General features: G+C 35.8%; 1 protein-coding gene across 2 annotated transcripts in view; it reads left to right on the top strand.

The window, feature by feature from the left end:
* grm8a (glutamate receptor, metabotropic 8a) overlaps window positions 1-15,642 on the top strand; it is a 183,677-nt gene that overhangs the window by 107,585 nt on the left and 60,450 nt on the right. For both annotated transcript variants that reach the window (XM_016516499.1, XM_016516498.1), the window contains exon 3: window positions 15,231-15,366. In XM_016516499.1, the coding sequence (XP_016371985.1) occupies window positions 15,231-15,366 (136 nt within the window). The remainder of the gene's footprint in view (window positions 1-15,230; window positions 15,367-15,642) is intronic.

Below are 15,642 nucleotides of genomic sequence, written 5' to 3'. Positions count from 1 at the left end.
TATTATTACTTGCCTATAAGGCCCTTAATGGGTTAGCTCCAGCGTACCTAATTAGTCTTCTACCATGCTACAATCCATCACGCTCCCTAAGGTTGCAAAACTCTGGACTTTTGGTAGTACCTAGGATAGCAAAGTCCACTAAAGGAGGTAGAGCTTTTTCGCATTTGGCTCCCAAACTCTGGAATAGCCTTCCTGATAACGTTCGGGGTTCAGACACACTCTCTCTGTTTAAATCTAGATTAAAGACACATCTCTTTGGCCAAGCATTCAAATAATGCATCTCATAATCTTGTACTGCAGTTATATCTGATCAAATGCACATTATTATTCTTTAGTTTGGGTTAAGCAAATCAATTTTGCTTGGTTGGAACAGCAGTTACGCTAATTATGTCTCTATTTGTTTCTCTGTTTCTGCTGGGATTGACATCCCGTGGTAACTAGGATTTACACATGCTTCAGTCTGGATCCAGAACACCTGAGAAGAGATGATGCCATCCCCTCAGAGGACCTCAGATGATGCCAACCCTGAAACAACATACTGAACTACCACATTTTGCTATAAGTTTGATTGCATCATATAATAATTGCTGTTAATAGTGTTCATCGTCTGTTTGATTACGTCTTTAATTGATTTTTCCGTACATTTCTGCCATATGTACATTAACTGACAGTCACCACTGATAAGCTACCACTAAATATTGTAGAAACTTAATTTGCTGTAAAGTTGCTTTACAACGATTTTACGATTAACGATCGTTAAAAGCGTTATACAAATAAACTTGAATTGAATTGAATATATGAAATAAAATTTTTTTGTAACATTATAAATGTATTTACTGTCACTTTTTGATCAATTTAATGCGCAACAATTGCATCATTTTCAATTGCATTTCTATAGTCTGTAAATTAGCTTACTGTGCTTCAATAAGCAGATATAAATATGAATATTTTAAAATATACTTTTATCTCATAATTCAGACTTTTTTCTAGGAATTCTGAGGTTAAATCTCACAATTCTTACTTTTTTTTCTCAGAATTTCAAGATACAACACAGAATTGCAAAAAAAAAAAAAAAAACCCGGAGAATTGAATTGTCAGAATTATGAGATAAAAAGTTGCAATTACCTTTTTATTTTTCACTTGATGGCAAAAATTGAGATATAAACTTAATTAAGATAAAAAAAAACATCAGAATTGTGAGATGTAAACAGAATTCTGAGAAAAAAATAATAATTTGTGAGATGCAAACTGAGAAATAATTTTTTTATTCCATGGTGGAAACGTGATTCAATCTGCTATTATCTTAATGCTTTCTCAAATTGAATTTTCATTCTCAAAATAGCACTTTTTTATCCCTAAACATGAACTTTTTTTCTTTTCATATCACAGCGCCGAACTTCACTGAATCTCACACAGTCTCCAGATGCCAGGACTCTCAAATGTTCACTATCATATCACAGCAGCTATGAAGTACAGGTGTACCTGACGTGACAGTAGTGTGACTGTTAAGGCTACACTACTGTCACATCACAATCACAGATTGCCTGAAGCATCTGACCTATAAGTGAATTAGTGCATACGGTCTCTGCTCAGAGCTCTTTTCCAGTAGCCATGAGACCGCTGTGCAAAGCTGTCATTTCTGCTGCCTCGTGTCTGCCCGGGTTTTTTCATTCTCTCAGTGGAGCAAAAGCAATCAGAATGGTGCATCGATCTCCCTTGTTCAAGTTTGCTTGAGGGATTTTACAGAATCTACACTTGGGTGCTTCTCAGACGGCTGAGAGCTGTCATATTCCGCTCTGGAAATCAGCGGGAGGAAAGGAATAATTCACACTCCGGCACTCAACGGGGACGGAAGGAAGTCGGAGCGTCTGCCGGTATCTGGCACTTACTGTTTGACCTTATTAAACCAAAGCAAATGCCAGCGCAGCTATAGTGGGTCGCTTTTTCTTGTTCTTGGTCACACTATGTTGTCTTCACAAATAACCATAGCTAAACTAAGAATGGCATTTGTTCAAATACGTCCTGGCAAACAGGGTTCAGTGCTTCAGGATTCCAGTAAACACGGCGTGTGTCCTGTAGAGATTAACGTGCGCTGGTTTTCAGCGTAGCGATGTTGGGTACAGACGGCTGGGGAGACATGAGTAGATTAACAGAAGCTTGAGGACTGTATAATGTTACCAAGATTTGGTGGAAAAGACGTTCACTTGGTAAAGCAAAGGGTAGCATAATGCATTCAAGTGATTGTTCACACGAAAATGGAGAAATTAATCAAAAATCATTTCTCACCGTCATGTCGTTCCCAATTTGTATGCTGATCTGATTTTCTTTCCTCTACTGAAAACAAAAGCTGATTATTTGAAGATTGTTTGAGCCGTACAATGAAAGTGGACTGTGATTTATTTTGCCAAGCTATGAAAAATGACAAAAGGCAACATAAAAGTAATTCAAAAAGTGCTTTGAGTGACTTCAAACTACTTTTATGGTGCTTTTATGATGTTTTTTTTTTAAAGGAAGATTGGCAGTAAAAGTCACAAGTGAGAAACTGTATTTATAAATATATTGTAAATACAATCCCCCCCCCCTCCTTTATATACACTACCATTCAAACATGGGTTTGAACTTTTAACTTCAGTAAATTCTATTCATCAATGTTACAATGACCAGAAGTAATATTTATAATGTTACAAAAAAATTATATTTTAAATAAATGCTATTCTTTTGAACTTTCTAGTCAGTCCTGAAAACAAACATACAAACAACTGTTTTCAGTATTTGAACAGCAAATCAGCCGTTTAGCATGATTTCTGAAGGATCATGTGACACTGAAGACTGGAGTAATGATGCTGAAAATTCAGCTTTACATCACAGGAATAAATTACATTTTAAAATATTTTCACATAGAAAAGAGTTATTTTAAATTGTAATAATATTTCACAATTTTTTTTTTTTTTACTGTATTTTTAATTCAAATAAATGCAGCCTTGGTGACCATAAGTGACTTCTTTCAAAATCATTAAAAAAATATCCACTGCTATTGTAACAAACACAGAAGCTTGGATATTCTGCATTGCTTTGTTCTCAACAGAAGAAAGAAAATCATATGGATTTGTGACAATATAAGGTTCAGTAGATGATTTTTTGCGTGAACCATTCTTTTAAAAGCAAAAGGATCTTGTGGTGTTTGTGTTGCGGGGTTCATCTTGTGAGAAACAGACAGAGGTTAACCTAAAGAAGTAGTGATGCATGTCTTCTGTTCTGTCTGAGCTTCATATATGCTGCTGTGAAACACATTGATGTTTTTTACATGAGGGTCGTGGAGGTAGACGGGAAAGACGAGCTGGAATAAAACATGTGGCCTGTACAATATCAATGAAAGAGATGGGTATAGTGGGAAGGAATACTGCAAAGTCAAGAGTGCTTGAGCTGCAGGAGATCGCGTTTGAGTGGACCGTAAAGCGGTCAAGAAGAAAAGAAGCCAAGAGTCCATGAAAACAAAGCAGTGGGCAATCTCAGAGCTTTCTTTGTAATAGTACTTTAGTGCACACGTGTGTGTTGGATGCCATGGAAACAGCGCATCCGAATTCTGCGTAAAAAGCCAGGCTGGTAGATTGATGCTGATTGAGATGCAAGCCTGAAGATGTACAGCATATGTGGTCTAGTTTCCAGGATCGTGACCTCTGATCCCAACCCTGCTTAGCCATAGGGATTCAATGTCACATCAATTGCGAAACCCCCTCTTGAGAAACGACACATGGAAGTGTCACTTCTGGGAAAATCAGCCTTATTTTCCTGCGTAGCCATTGACTGTTCATGCTGTTATCATGCTATACTCACTCTTCTGCAGTATGTATAGTATGTATTCTATGCATAATAAGCTCTTTTTCTGTGTGCATACTTGGTTGACCTGCTACTACTCTGCATCTAATGCTGTATCTAAAATGAAATGAGCTTGACTTGACCTTCCATTTCCAGTCTGATGATGAGCAATTGTCTCTATTCTTAAAAATAAAGGTTTCAAAAGCAGGTTTTCCTAGTGATGCCATAGTAGAACCTTTATTTTTAAGAGTTAAAAACTATGTTTGTTTCTGCAAATAACCTTTCAGTGATCAGTTCTTAAAAACCATTGTTTCTTAGTTTGAAGAACATTTCAAGAATCTAATAGAACCTTTTCCCATAATAAAGAGGCTTTTGTGGAATGAAAAGTTGTATGTAACCATTGATGCCAATAAAAAAACTTTATTTTTAAGTGTAATGTTTTGTTTTTACCCTTCATTACTTAATCAGGTTGCCACTTTCTTAATGCATGCACCTGGTCTTATTTTGAGCAATTACATATAATTCTAAAGAAATCTTTAGCCAAAATATAATAATTTGCTCAACCTCTGAAATGACTTCCCTTTTCTGCTGCAGTCATTAAGGATAGATAATTTAACCAATAACCTAGAAGCTATTTAATCATTGTTTCAGAAATCAGCATTTGGTCGGGGCTCCTGTCTGGTTTTAAACAAGCCACTAAATTAGCGACAGATAAAGTCGAGTTCTTTTCTTCAGTTTTTCCTCACTGAATATCCTCTTTTACTCCAATATATGTCATAGACATAAAATGGGTTGCAAACTGCAATTGGTGTTAACTGTAAGATGTAATTTTCCAAAGAAATTGGATTAAAATGAAAAATATAAATGTTTACACTAATTTTTACAATAAAAGTTTGTAAAAAAAAAAAAAAATAGGGCAGATGTACTGTTAATATGAAGGAATTTCCCCTATGGTGTTTTACCTGTATTTTGAATTGCATATGCATTTTTAGGGTTCAACTTTACGGATAATGCCCTGGCAGAAAATTATTATTTTTTTCTTCAGTTTTCAGATTTGTTTTCTTACAGTGTATTTTCAAGATTATATTTGGATGCCTCTCACTGAGTTAAACATGCATTTTGAAATCATATGACAAACATTATAATGTTATAATGACAAAAAAAGTAGCATGCAACTCCGTTTATGTACATTATGCTTTCAAGTAATGCATTTTATCAGTGCGTGCATTCCCTAAGAATTGAAGGCATGGCTTTAGTGTTGCTAACATGATCTACAAGTTGAACTATATGAACAGGTTTTGAAATATTTGTTGTTACATAATGCATATTATTTTACATGCCATTTGAAAGTAGTATTTAGTAATCAGTATGTTTGTATTACATTCTGAAAGCTTCTTTGCTCTACACAGTGATATAGCACATGACGGCTCGATTATGTCTCTGTTTCTATCCTTTCAACGATCAAACCCTAATGGTCTCCAGTGTTTCAGTTTCTTCAGATGTGACATTCTTTTTTCTTGATACAGTCCACATTCGTAAGATCCCTCAGAGTAATTGGGCTACGGATCCAAAGGCACATGAAGGCCGTCTGTGAATGTGTCTCTCATAACATAACAGACTTTCAAGGTCTCAGTAATGTGAAGAACCAAAGGTCCCTGCTTTGATTTGCTCTTGTCAGTAAATTGTGACTTTGCGTTGCAGACAAATCCGGCAGGGTAGTGCGTTAGCTTGTGTTTTTGCCTGTTTGGTTGTCTGTCAGGCAGAAATCAGATCGCTAGGAAGTGTAGACGGAGAAGATGGATGGTTTAGGTGTCACTCATGAGTCATGACTGTGGCGCAAACAGTACTGGATAAGTAATTTGGGATGAATTTCTACACTGAAAAAAATGCAACTTCCATTTTGTCAGACCAACTCTAGCATGACTGAACTATCAAATACAGAAAAGGTTTACATGACATAAAAAATGTAAGTCAAATGAAAGTTTAAAAAATACAATTTACAGTAGTATGTAAAATTTTATATTAAAATTTTTTATTAAAGTTAAAAATAAATTAATTAATTAAAGTAAATTTTTAGACAATTTAGTTAGGGTTGGGTACCGAACTCGGTACTTTTAAGGGTACCGACTGAATTGCATCGGTACTACCGAGTACCAATTCACATTAAATCAATCGGTGCCAGATTTCGGTACCTGAGAACGCGTCTGGGCACATATGCTACAGAGAGAAAGAGAGACCCTGTGACATGAGGTCACCCCTGCAACTCGTTAATGTTCTGAAGTGTGGTTACATTTCTAGGGCCATATGGTTTCTGCGAAAACGGGATCGTGGAGTCCATTCATAAAAACATAATTTATTCTATAGCGCGGAATGCCACGGAATTCGTCAATTTTGGACGAATAAATCAAAAGTAGCCACTGCCACTTAATTCGAATCGCGATATGAACTAGTGTCTGTGAATATTAAAATGCAAAAAGACGGTTTAAATATGAATCCTGCATGTTCCGCTTGCCTCTGTATGTATGAATGGTGGAAACGCGGTTTTGTTTACTACACAAATACTGAAGCACGCGTGACGCTTGCGGGGATTTCTGGCCTCTTCGTCTAACTATATGACGGCATGAACACAAAAACGTAATCTCCAGAGCTATTGTGAGAGTCACTTCGCAAGAATTTTACCGTTTCATTTGAGAAAACTATAGCATCATCATACTGTATACACACAGAAACTTCATGGACATATTTAAAGAATTGACATAATTACCCAGTACTAACAGTAATGCAGGGCTCGTAATGAATCACGACCCATGGCTCTGCAGTTTTGTGTATTATAAGTCACTTAGCGAATGCATCTGCTAAATGATATGTAACATCATTTCCCACTTTCCTATTCTCTTCATTAATCAGTCTCATCAGAGCTCATAGTGCAAGCCTGACAGAATATTGCGTGCTTTAAAAATGTCAATATTTGAATTGCATAGTGAGACTAACAGAGCAGCAAAATCTACACCCTAAAAATCTGCATACGGTAGAGAGCGTTGTAGATGGAGGAGGTCGAACTTAGTTTCAATGCTAATCGACTGACGTATTCTTTCCTTTCTGTCACGGCACATTCACAACCACTGCAGTCTTATTATATGCACTGAAAAGGAAATATTCTCACTTTATATTCAATTATATTCAGTTGTGCACCAGCAGGGGTTATGCATGGTTATTCTCTCATAATGGAAATGAATTTTTCATGTCTTGTAAGAGAAAGTTATTTTTGTAAGTGAAATCATATAGATGTAGTTTTGTTGCATGTTTTCTGGTCTTTCCCTGATTGAGATGCATGTTAATGATTTTCGGCTGGACTAGAATTGCAATTAACTGCATTCCTTGTGTCTAGTGGTTTTGAATGGATTTGTCTTAGCTAGCACCTCTTTAGTAGTTATTTTTTGTGTTAAAAGCAGTAGTTCACTTTACTTTATCATTCAAAAGGAGACATTTTGAAGAACACTGGTCATTTTATTTCCTAGCAAATGCATGACGACCGAATCGTTCAGGTTTTAATAAATGATGCAAAGTCACCATAAAAATATCCTAACAGTCTTCGTAAGCCATGCAGTAGCTTTGTGTGTGGAACAAAACTCAATTTTAAGTCAGTATTAATCTTTCCAGTGAGTTGACCTTGAGAACCAGTTCAGTATGATTCATATTGTTTTTGTGAACTGATTCAAAAGATACGGTTCAAGAGCTAAAGTCAGCGTCAGTACTCTTTTTTTTTTTTGGTCTCATACTCTTGCTAAACTGCTGTATGGCTTCAGAAAACTCTTTTGGATCACTTTTCTGAAGGCTTTTTTTGTTCTTTTTTGAAGTGTGAACACTTCAGTCCTCATTAAATGTATTTGCATGGGGAAAAAAATGACCAGAATTTAAATTTTTGGTGAACTATATCTTTATGAACTATACGAGTATTTGTGTGCTTGAAAACCTCTAGTTGGACACTTGTATTGTCTTTCTGTCTGTTTGTTTCTTATTTGTTTCTGCAGGCAAGTCTAAGCCTGCTTTAATAGTTGGACACTTGATTAGGATTCACGCAGGGAAATTAGATTTTTCTGTCAGAGCGGCACATCTTTTATAGGTTTGCTTTCGTACAGCGAGTCAGAAAGAGTCTGTCGAACTCCTCAGAAAAAACAAATCCCTCTGATTCACTGATAAGTGAGCACAACACTTGAGAGAAAAGGGCGGTGTCTAGAACAAAGCGAATGGGACAGAAGGATTTATTACTGGGATTTGGCGTAGACATCTGACCTTGAAGACCGTAATGACCGGGAATCCACTGTCGGTCACTTCTCTCACTTCAGATTCCAGTGTAACTCCCTAAAAGCCTGAGGACAATTGATCTGTGCTATAGACGAAGCCTCATTAGGATTCACGCAGGGAAATTAGATTTTTCTGTCAGAGCGGCACATCTTTTATAGGTTTGCTTTCGTACAGCGAGTCAGAAAGAGTCTGTCGAACTCCTCAGAAAAAACAAATCCCTCTGATTCACTGATAAGTGAGCACAACACTTGAGAGAAAAGGGCGGTGTCTAGAACAAAGCGAATGGGACAGAAGGATTTATTACTGGGATTTGGCGTCGACATCTGACCTTGAAGACCGTAATGACCGGGAATCCACTGTCGGTCACTTCTCTCGCTTCAGATTCCAGTGTAACTCCCTAAAAGCCTGAGGACAATTGATCTGTGCTATAGACGAAGCCTCTGGCGGGTGTATCAGTTATTGGCCCAACTCAGTAAGCATGACCCTAGCATTACCTCAATGCTTTTGCCTTCAAAACAAGACGAAGTATCACTGTTCAATTGAGTCGTTAAGACAACATGTTAGGAGAGAAGTTACTGTACTAAATCACCAAAATCCTGTTCTCAGAATCCAATTAGACATGGTCCACCAAGTAAGAGTGAAGTGCTGTATGTCCTTCTCTGTTGTCTAAGGCTCATTTCTACCAGATGCCCCACTTCAAAGTCTTCTGCGGCACCATTTCCAATGTGCCTCTGGGGCTGCAAAACACAAACTTGTCTTTTTTTAAAGCCACGTTGTAGCGTCAAAAGAAGCACTAACAGTATTTTTTTAGGATAAAGGGAATGGCCCTCTGAGCTCATGCTGATGCAAAGAATTACAGCGCTTTCACAGCTCCGGATCAAGTGTGTTTGATGTCAAAGTTTGGTTCATTTTGTTGGTATACAAGCTGTTATTTTTCACAACTATCATGCACACCAGCCAACCGAAGCGAAGTCAGTTTGAAACGGGGCAGTTCATGGGAACAATTTACTTTATATCTCACAATTCCAACTTTATTTTTCAGAATTATGACTTGATATCACATAATTCTGCCTATATTTTCATAATTAACTTTTTATCTCATAATTCAGAATTTATTTTTAATAATTATGGTTTCATATATCATAATTTTGACTTGCTTTTTCATAATTGACTATATATCTACAGACATATACACACATACATACACATATATGTAATTACACATTTATTCACATAATTTTTTTTCTCATAATTTTGACTTTATATCTTTATGATATAGATTATATAGATATATCTATCTTCCAAATGTGTTTTTATAATTGACTTAATATGTGACCCTGGACCACAAAACCAGTCAAGTGTCAATTTTTCGAAAGTGAGATTTATTCATCATCCGAAAGCTGAATAAATAAGATTTCCATTGATGTATGTTTTTTTTAGGATAGTGTAATATTTGGCTGAGATACAACTATTTGAATATCTGGAATCTGAGGGTGCAAAAAAATCTAATTATTGAGAAAATCGCCTTTAAAGTTGTTCAAATAAAGTCCTTAGCAATGCATATTACTAATCAAAACTGAAGTTTTTATATATTTACAGTAGAAAATTTACAAAATATCTTTACTTAATATCCTAATGATTTGTGGCATAAAAAAAATAGATAATTTTGACCCATACAATGTATTTTTTGCTATTGCTACAAATATACCCCAGCGACTTAAGACTGGTTTTGTGGTCCAGGGTCACATATGTCATTATTCCAATTTTATTTTTCATAATTGACTTAAAATTCAAAATGTTTTTTCCCCTAATTATGACGATTTCTCATGATTATCTCATAATTTTTTCATAATTTACTTTATATTACATAATTCTATCCTTTTTTTATACCATTCTGGCTTTATTTTTTAATGATTCATATTTAATTTTATTTATGTTTACTTTCTTTTAACTGTCTCTCACAATTACCAGTTTTATTTTCTACTTTTAGGCAGAAAATGGGCTTGTCTGGTTCAATCCAAACAATTGAGGTCTTTACTCAAGCCGTTTTAGTCCTGCATTAGTGCACAGAAATGTTCTGCATCAAAATGACTGTCGTGTTCTTCATGCATTTTACATTCCTCAGCATGGGCAGCGAATGGCAGTGAATATGTGGTGTGAAACGCATGGCGTCAGGCACGCGCGTGTGGGTGGATGCGGGTTGTATTCGAACACCTTTGTGATGCGTGTGTGGGTGGAGATGTTGAATAAACACGTTCCCGAAGCTTCTGTGCTGCTTTCATGAGCAAGAAACGCTCCCACATTTGATGTTTGGAGGAATTGACGACCGAATCACCTCATGCGGAGAGCGGAGGAGGTCAGCGCCATGGGGAAACAATACTACACATGAGATATTAAGCATTAAATTTGGGTATTTTAAAACAGCCATTCTGGCGCTTGAGTTTTATCCAGTTTTATTGGCTTTGCCCGATATCTGCCCCTTCAGGAAGGGTGGGAAACCTCTCTGGAGACAAATCCAGGCGAGCTTTCACCACCTCAGTGGTCCTTAATTTCTGAAAGTGTTCAATTTCTTAACACGAGGAAGTAAGGCACACTTTTGTTGCTTAATGGATGGTGTAATAAGCCACAATAATAAGGATTGTGCTACTGAGTTCTTTGCCATTACCGCCCTGAAACATGCTTTGTCACACAGGCTCTAATGTGGAATGAATCAAATCTCCATTAAGCATATGTCTCATGACTCGAGCCCAGATGAATGTTTGTGATTTTCATGTTTGCATTTCGCTTAAAAAGCTCAATATGCATCACCATCAGAGTGACTGACAGTAAATCCACTTCATTGACAGTTTTTAGTGACTCTTCCCGCCCTGGTTTTTGAGCTTGGTCTGTTTTATAATATTAGCGTCACTGTTTTGGGTATATGAGTATTTAATTCACTGGATTGTCCAAAAAGTACATTCAAAAATGGCTTTGAAACTGTTTTTACTCAGAAATTGCTAGTAAATTTCCCAAATAATTGCAAATAAATGGCACATAATAAGTCATATTTATGAGTATATCTCATAATTCCAACCTTCTTTCTCATAATTGTCTTATAATTATCTCATAATTACGGATTTATGTTCTCATAATTCTGACATTATATCATAATTTTGAAATTTTTCAAAATTAACTGACTTTGAAACAATCTTCGCTCGGAAATTGCTAGTAAATTTCACAAATAATTGCAAATAAATGGCACATAAGAAGTCATACTTATGAGTATATCTCATAATTCCAAACTTCTTTCTCATAATGGTCTTATAATTATCTCATAATTACGGATTTATGTTCTCATAATTCTGACATTATATCATATTTCTGAAATGTTTCAAAATTAACTGACTTCGCTCGGAAATTGCTAGTAAATTTCACAAATAATTCCAAAGAAATGGCTCTCATAATTCCAACCTTCTTTCTCATAATTGTCTTATAATTATCTCATAATTACGGATTTATGTTCTCATAATTCTGACATTATATCATAATTTTGAAATTTTTCAAAATTAACTGACTTTGAAACAATCTTCGCTCGGAAATTGCTAGTAAATTTCCCAAATAATTGCAAATAAATGGCACATAAGAAGTCATATTTATGAGTATATCTCATAATTCCAACCTTCTTTCTCATAATTGTCTTTTAATTATCTCATAATTACGGATTTATGTTCTCATAATTCTGACATTATATCATAATTCTGAATTTTTTCAAAATTAACTGACTTTGAAACAATCTTCTCTCGGAAATTTGCTAGTAAATTTCACAAATAATTCCAAAGAAATGGCAAGTAACACATTGAATTAAATGCAAAATTCTGAAGTAGAACAAAATAATTTCTCATAATGATGACATATCATAATGCCAAACTTTTTTCCTCATAGTTATGCATTTGTATCTAATAATTCCAAATTTATTTTCTCATAATTCTGTTATTATATATCATAATTCTAACTTTTTTCTTAATTTAATTTCTTTATTATATCTTTTAATCTTACAATTCTGAATTTATTTCTCATAATTATGATTTGATATCTCATAATTATGATTTTCTCATAATTTAAACATTTTTTTTTTTTAGAGACTGATAGCATTTTCTTGTAAGACCTGCTCAGTTAATCTTTATTTACACTTTAGAAATGTTGATTTATATATAAATCATCTTCGGGCTTGAAAATCTGGAAAACAATGCTATATTTCAAAAGATAAATTGGTATAAAATGTATTTAATAAAGTCATTTTGTATAGAGTGAATGTGTTATAGTGTCTCAGACAGTACATAGTTGCCTTCGGTCAGTCACAGATCCAAACAGCCATCAAACAGAAAGTTAATTACCCAATGTGAATCGCTTCACTTAAGAAAATGCTCAGTTTCCCAGCAATGGAAATAAATGACAGCATTAGCAGGCCCATGTGTGTGTTTGAGGGGCAACATGCGAGGCTGGATACAATTAGACAATTCATGATTCATAAAGCAGTGAAAATCCAATCATTAAAGATTAGCAGAGACGCTGGAGCTTGTCGTGTCCCTGATATAGGAGGGATCATTTTATTACCAGACAAGCTGCTTAAATGACTTCAAACGGCTGCTTCAAACAATTAGAGAAGTCGCTGTGCACTTCGAGTATTATTGCAATGAATTGTTTTGAAGGTTTTGAAGTGAGTGCATGACGGCTTCACAATTATTCTTCCTGTTCTTTCAGAACTAAAAATAAACTGGCCATATTTTAATGCAGTCATTCATGCATATTAATTGTGTAGTGACTAATTTCTGCATTAGTCACCGGTAGGCGGAGCTGCTTATCTCAGTGCTCAACCCCAAAATCTTCCAGCTCACTCCCTGCAACATGCTGCAATGCTGATGTCTGCTCATGCAATCAATTTATGAGCTTTAATAAAGCCAGTGTTTCTCTTCCTCGCAATTTAGCTGAGTATGTGTCCCTGTGCAACACAAAGACTGCTGTATCTGCTATTGAAAGTCGGATAAATGGAAAGGCACAAAATGCAAAAGGAATTTGGTGTATTGAAAAGCCACCAAGCTCTGGGATGCTAATTCATTGGCCTTTTGATGTTCTCCCATTTATGACACATAAAAGCCTCATTCTGTATTTGGAAAGAGATTTGGAGAGACATCAGTGAGTTAAAAAGACATGCTCTGTGCCCCGTGTTGTCGCTACATTGGTTCTGTAGCGTGACAGTAGCTTAGCTGTTTTCAGAACAGTAGCTTTTCTTGTAGCAAGCTACTTTTTCCAACAGGCAGCGTTGTAGTGTGATGAAAGAGTTCATTGCTGTTTTGATCATGTTGCAGTGAGCTAACTTAGGTATGTAAATATCATTCGATAGGTATGTATTTTACAAATATGTGTACAATACAAAAATATGTTAGATACACTACCATGCAAAAGTTTGCGGTTGTAAGGTTTATTTTTTTATGTTTTTGATAAAAGTCTCTTATGCTCATCAAAGCTGCATTTATATGATCAAAAAGTCAGAATTGCGAGAGATAAACTCAGAATTCTGACTTTTTTCTTGTAATTCCAATTTCACATTTTACCATTCTGCATGTACATTTAAAAAATTCAGGCTTTTTTCCCCCTCAAAATTCTGAATTTACATCTAGCAATTAAAAAGATAATTGTGACTTTTTAATCTCACAATTCTGACTTTTTTCTTCAATTGCGAGTTTATATCTCACTATTCTGACTTTTCAAAGAATTATGAGTTTATATCACACAGTTGTGCATTATAAATTCACAATTGTGAGTTAACATCTTGCAATTCAGGTTCCTTATCTCACAATCAACTTTTTTTCGAAATTGTGAGATACAATCTCAGAATTGCTAGGAAATGGGCTTACAGTCCGTCCATCCATCCATCCATCCATCCATCGCTGAATTTTCAGCATCATTTTACAGCATCAGGACCAGATGATCCTTCAGAAATCATTCTAATAATGTCTTTACTCTCACTTTTGATCAATTTAATTTATCTTTGCTGAATAAAACTATTAATTTCTTTCAAAAAAACATTTTGAATGTATTCTATCTTCAAAGCTACTTTTTATTCATAGCGTCACATCTGGCTTTAATGTAGCATTAATATTAATAAAATTAATAATAATAAAAAAAGCAACAACACAAAAATGGCAGCTAATGACTTAAACGACTGTTTCTTCTGTAGTGTAGCTCCAAGCAAATATTGCACACCATAACCTCACAATCATCATGGATCGGAGGAGGGCATGAATGCAACAGATTGGTGATTACCATTGTGAGGGGCATTAATTAAGGCTAATTAGTATTTGTCATTGTGACAGAATGTATAAGGAGTAACATTCGTTTGGCACACAGTGACACGGCTCACTGAGGAAAACGCCGGCGCTCATTAAATGGACTGTAACAGGAGGAAGTCCATCATTCACCCACGTTCGGGACGTTAATGGTATAATCGAGCTCTTGATGGGTTGGAGGCTTAGATATTACAGCTTACATTAAATATGAAATATAACTCTGTCCACCTCAATATGGCCTGTCAAGACCTGGTTTTTGTAAGTCTGTCGTGTTAAGTTTGAATAAATGATGTCAAGCACCTGGAGACAAAATCTGAATGATGAAGTCAAAGACTATAGAATACCCAAGACCTGTCACTCATATAGTTTTGAATGGGGAAAAATGCAAAGCTCAATATGGCCACTCTATCAAAGGAAGCCCTGCCTTCTGAATAATAGAGCTAATCGGTAAAGTCATCGCGCCGTTAGAAGTCCCAGTTGCTATAGAAAGAGTCAGCGTTCTGGAGACATGTGCTTAGGAACACCATTTATGAGACAGTTGTTGTCAGATTTCATTGGTGATTTTCCCCAAAAGTTAATGTACATGTTGAATTATAATTAATACAATTCTCTTGTTATCATATATGTCTTTATTCCGGCAAACAATGTAGATATGCATGTTTTTGACTACACTGAATAAACAGACCCGACTGCATCGCTTGCAAATGGCTGGATTTAGAAAACAAATGGGATTTTGTGTGTAGAATGAACGAAGCCTAATTCTCAGACTCTTTCTCTGTCTAGGTGGCGTGTGTATTGCACAGTCTCTGAAGATCCCTCGGGAGCCGAGGCCTGGGGAATTCGACAAGATCATCCGCCGCCTCCTGGAGACCCCCAACGCTCGGGCCATCATCATGTTCGCAAACGAGGACGATATCAGGTGTCGCCTTTCTGTTCTTGAAAGACATTCCCTGGCCAACCGTTCACTGCTCTCTTAAAGATCTCCAGCTGAGAGAAACCTTTTATCAGTGCCTTGAGGAAGAAAGGAAGCTGGCTGTGTTCACACAGAGGAGACGAATTGTTGAATAAAGTCGTTATTTTTGTTTTCTTCGCGTAAAAAAATTATTCTCGACGTTACGGTTGAACCACTGATGGCAGATGGACTATTCTGAAAATATATATGGGGGTAAGTGATTAATGACAAAATTAATCACTT

This window comes from Sinocyclocheilus rhinocerous, unplaced genomic scaffold (genome assembly GCF_001515625.1).
Source record: "Sinocyclocheilus rhinocerous isolate Xijiao unplaced genomic scaffold, SAMN03320098_v1.1 scaffold208, whole genome shotgun sequence".
NCBI classification, from domain to species: domain Eukaryota; kingdom Metazoa; phylum Chordata; class Actinopteri; order Cypriniformes; family Cyprinidae; genus Sinocyclocheilus; species Sinocyclocheilus rhinocerous.
Note: the sequence above shows the minus strand (reverse complement) of the source record. Positions and strands in the feature narration are given on the sequence as shown.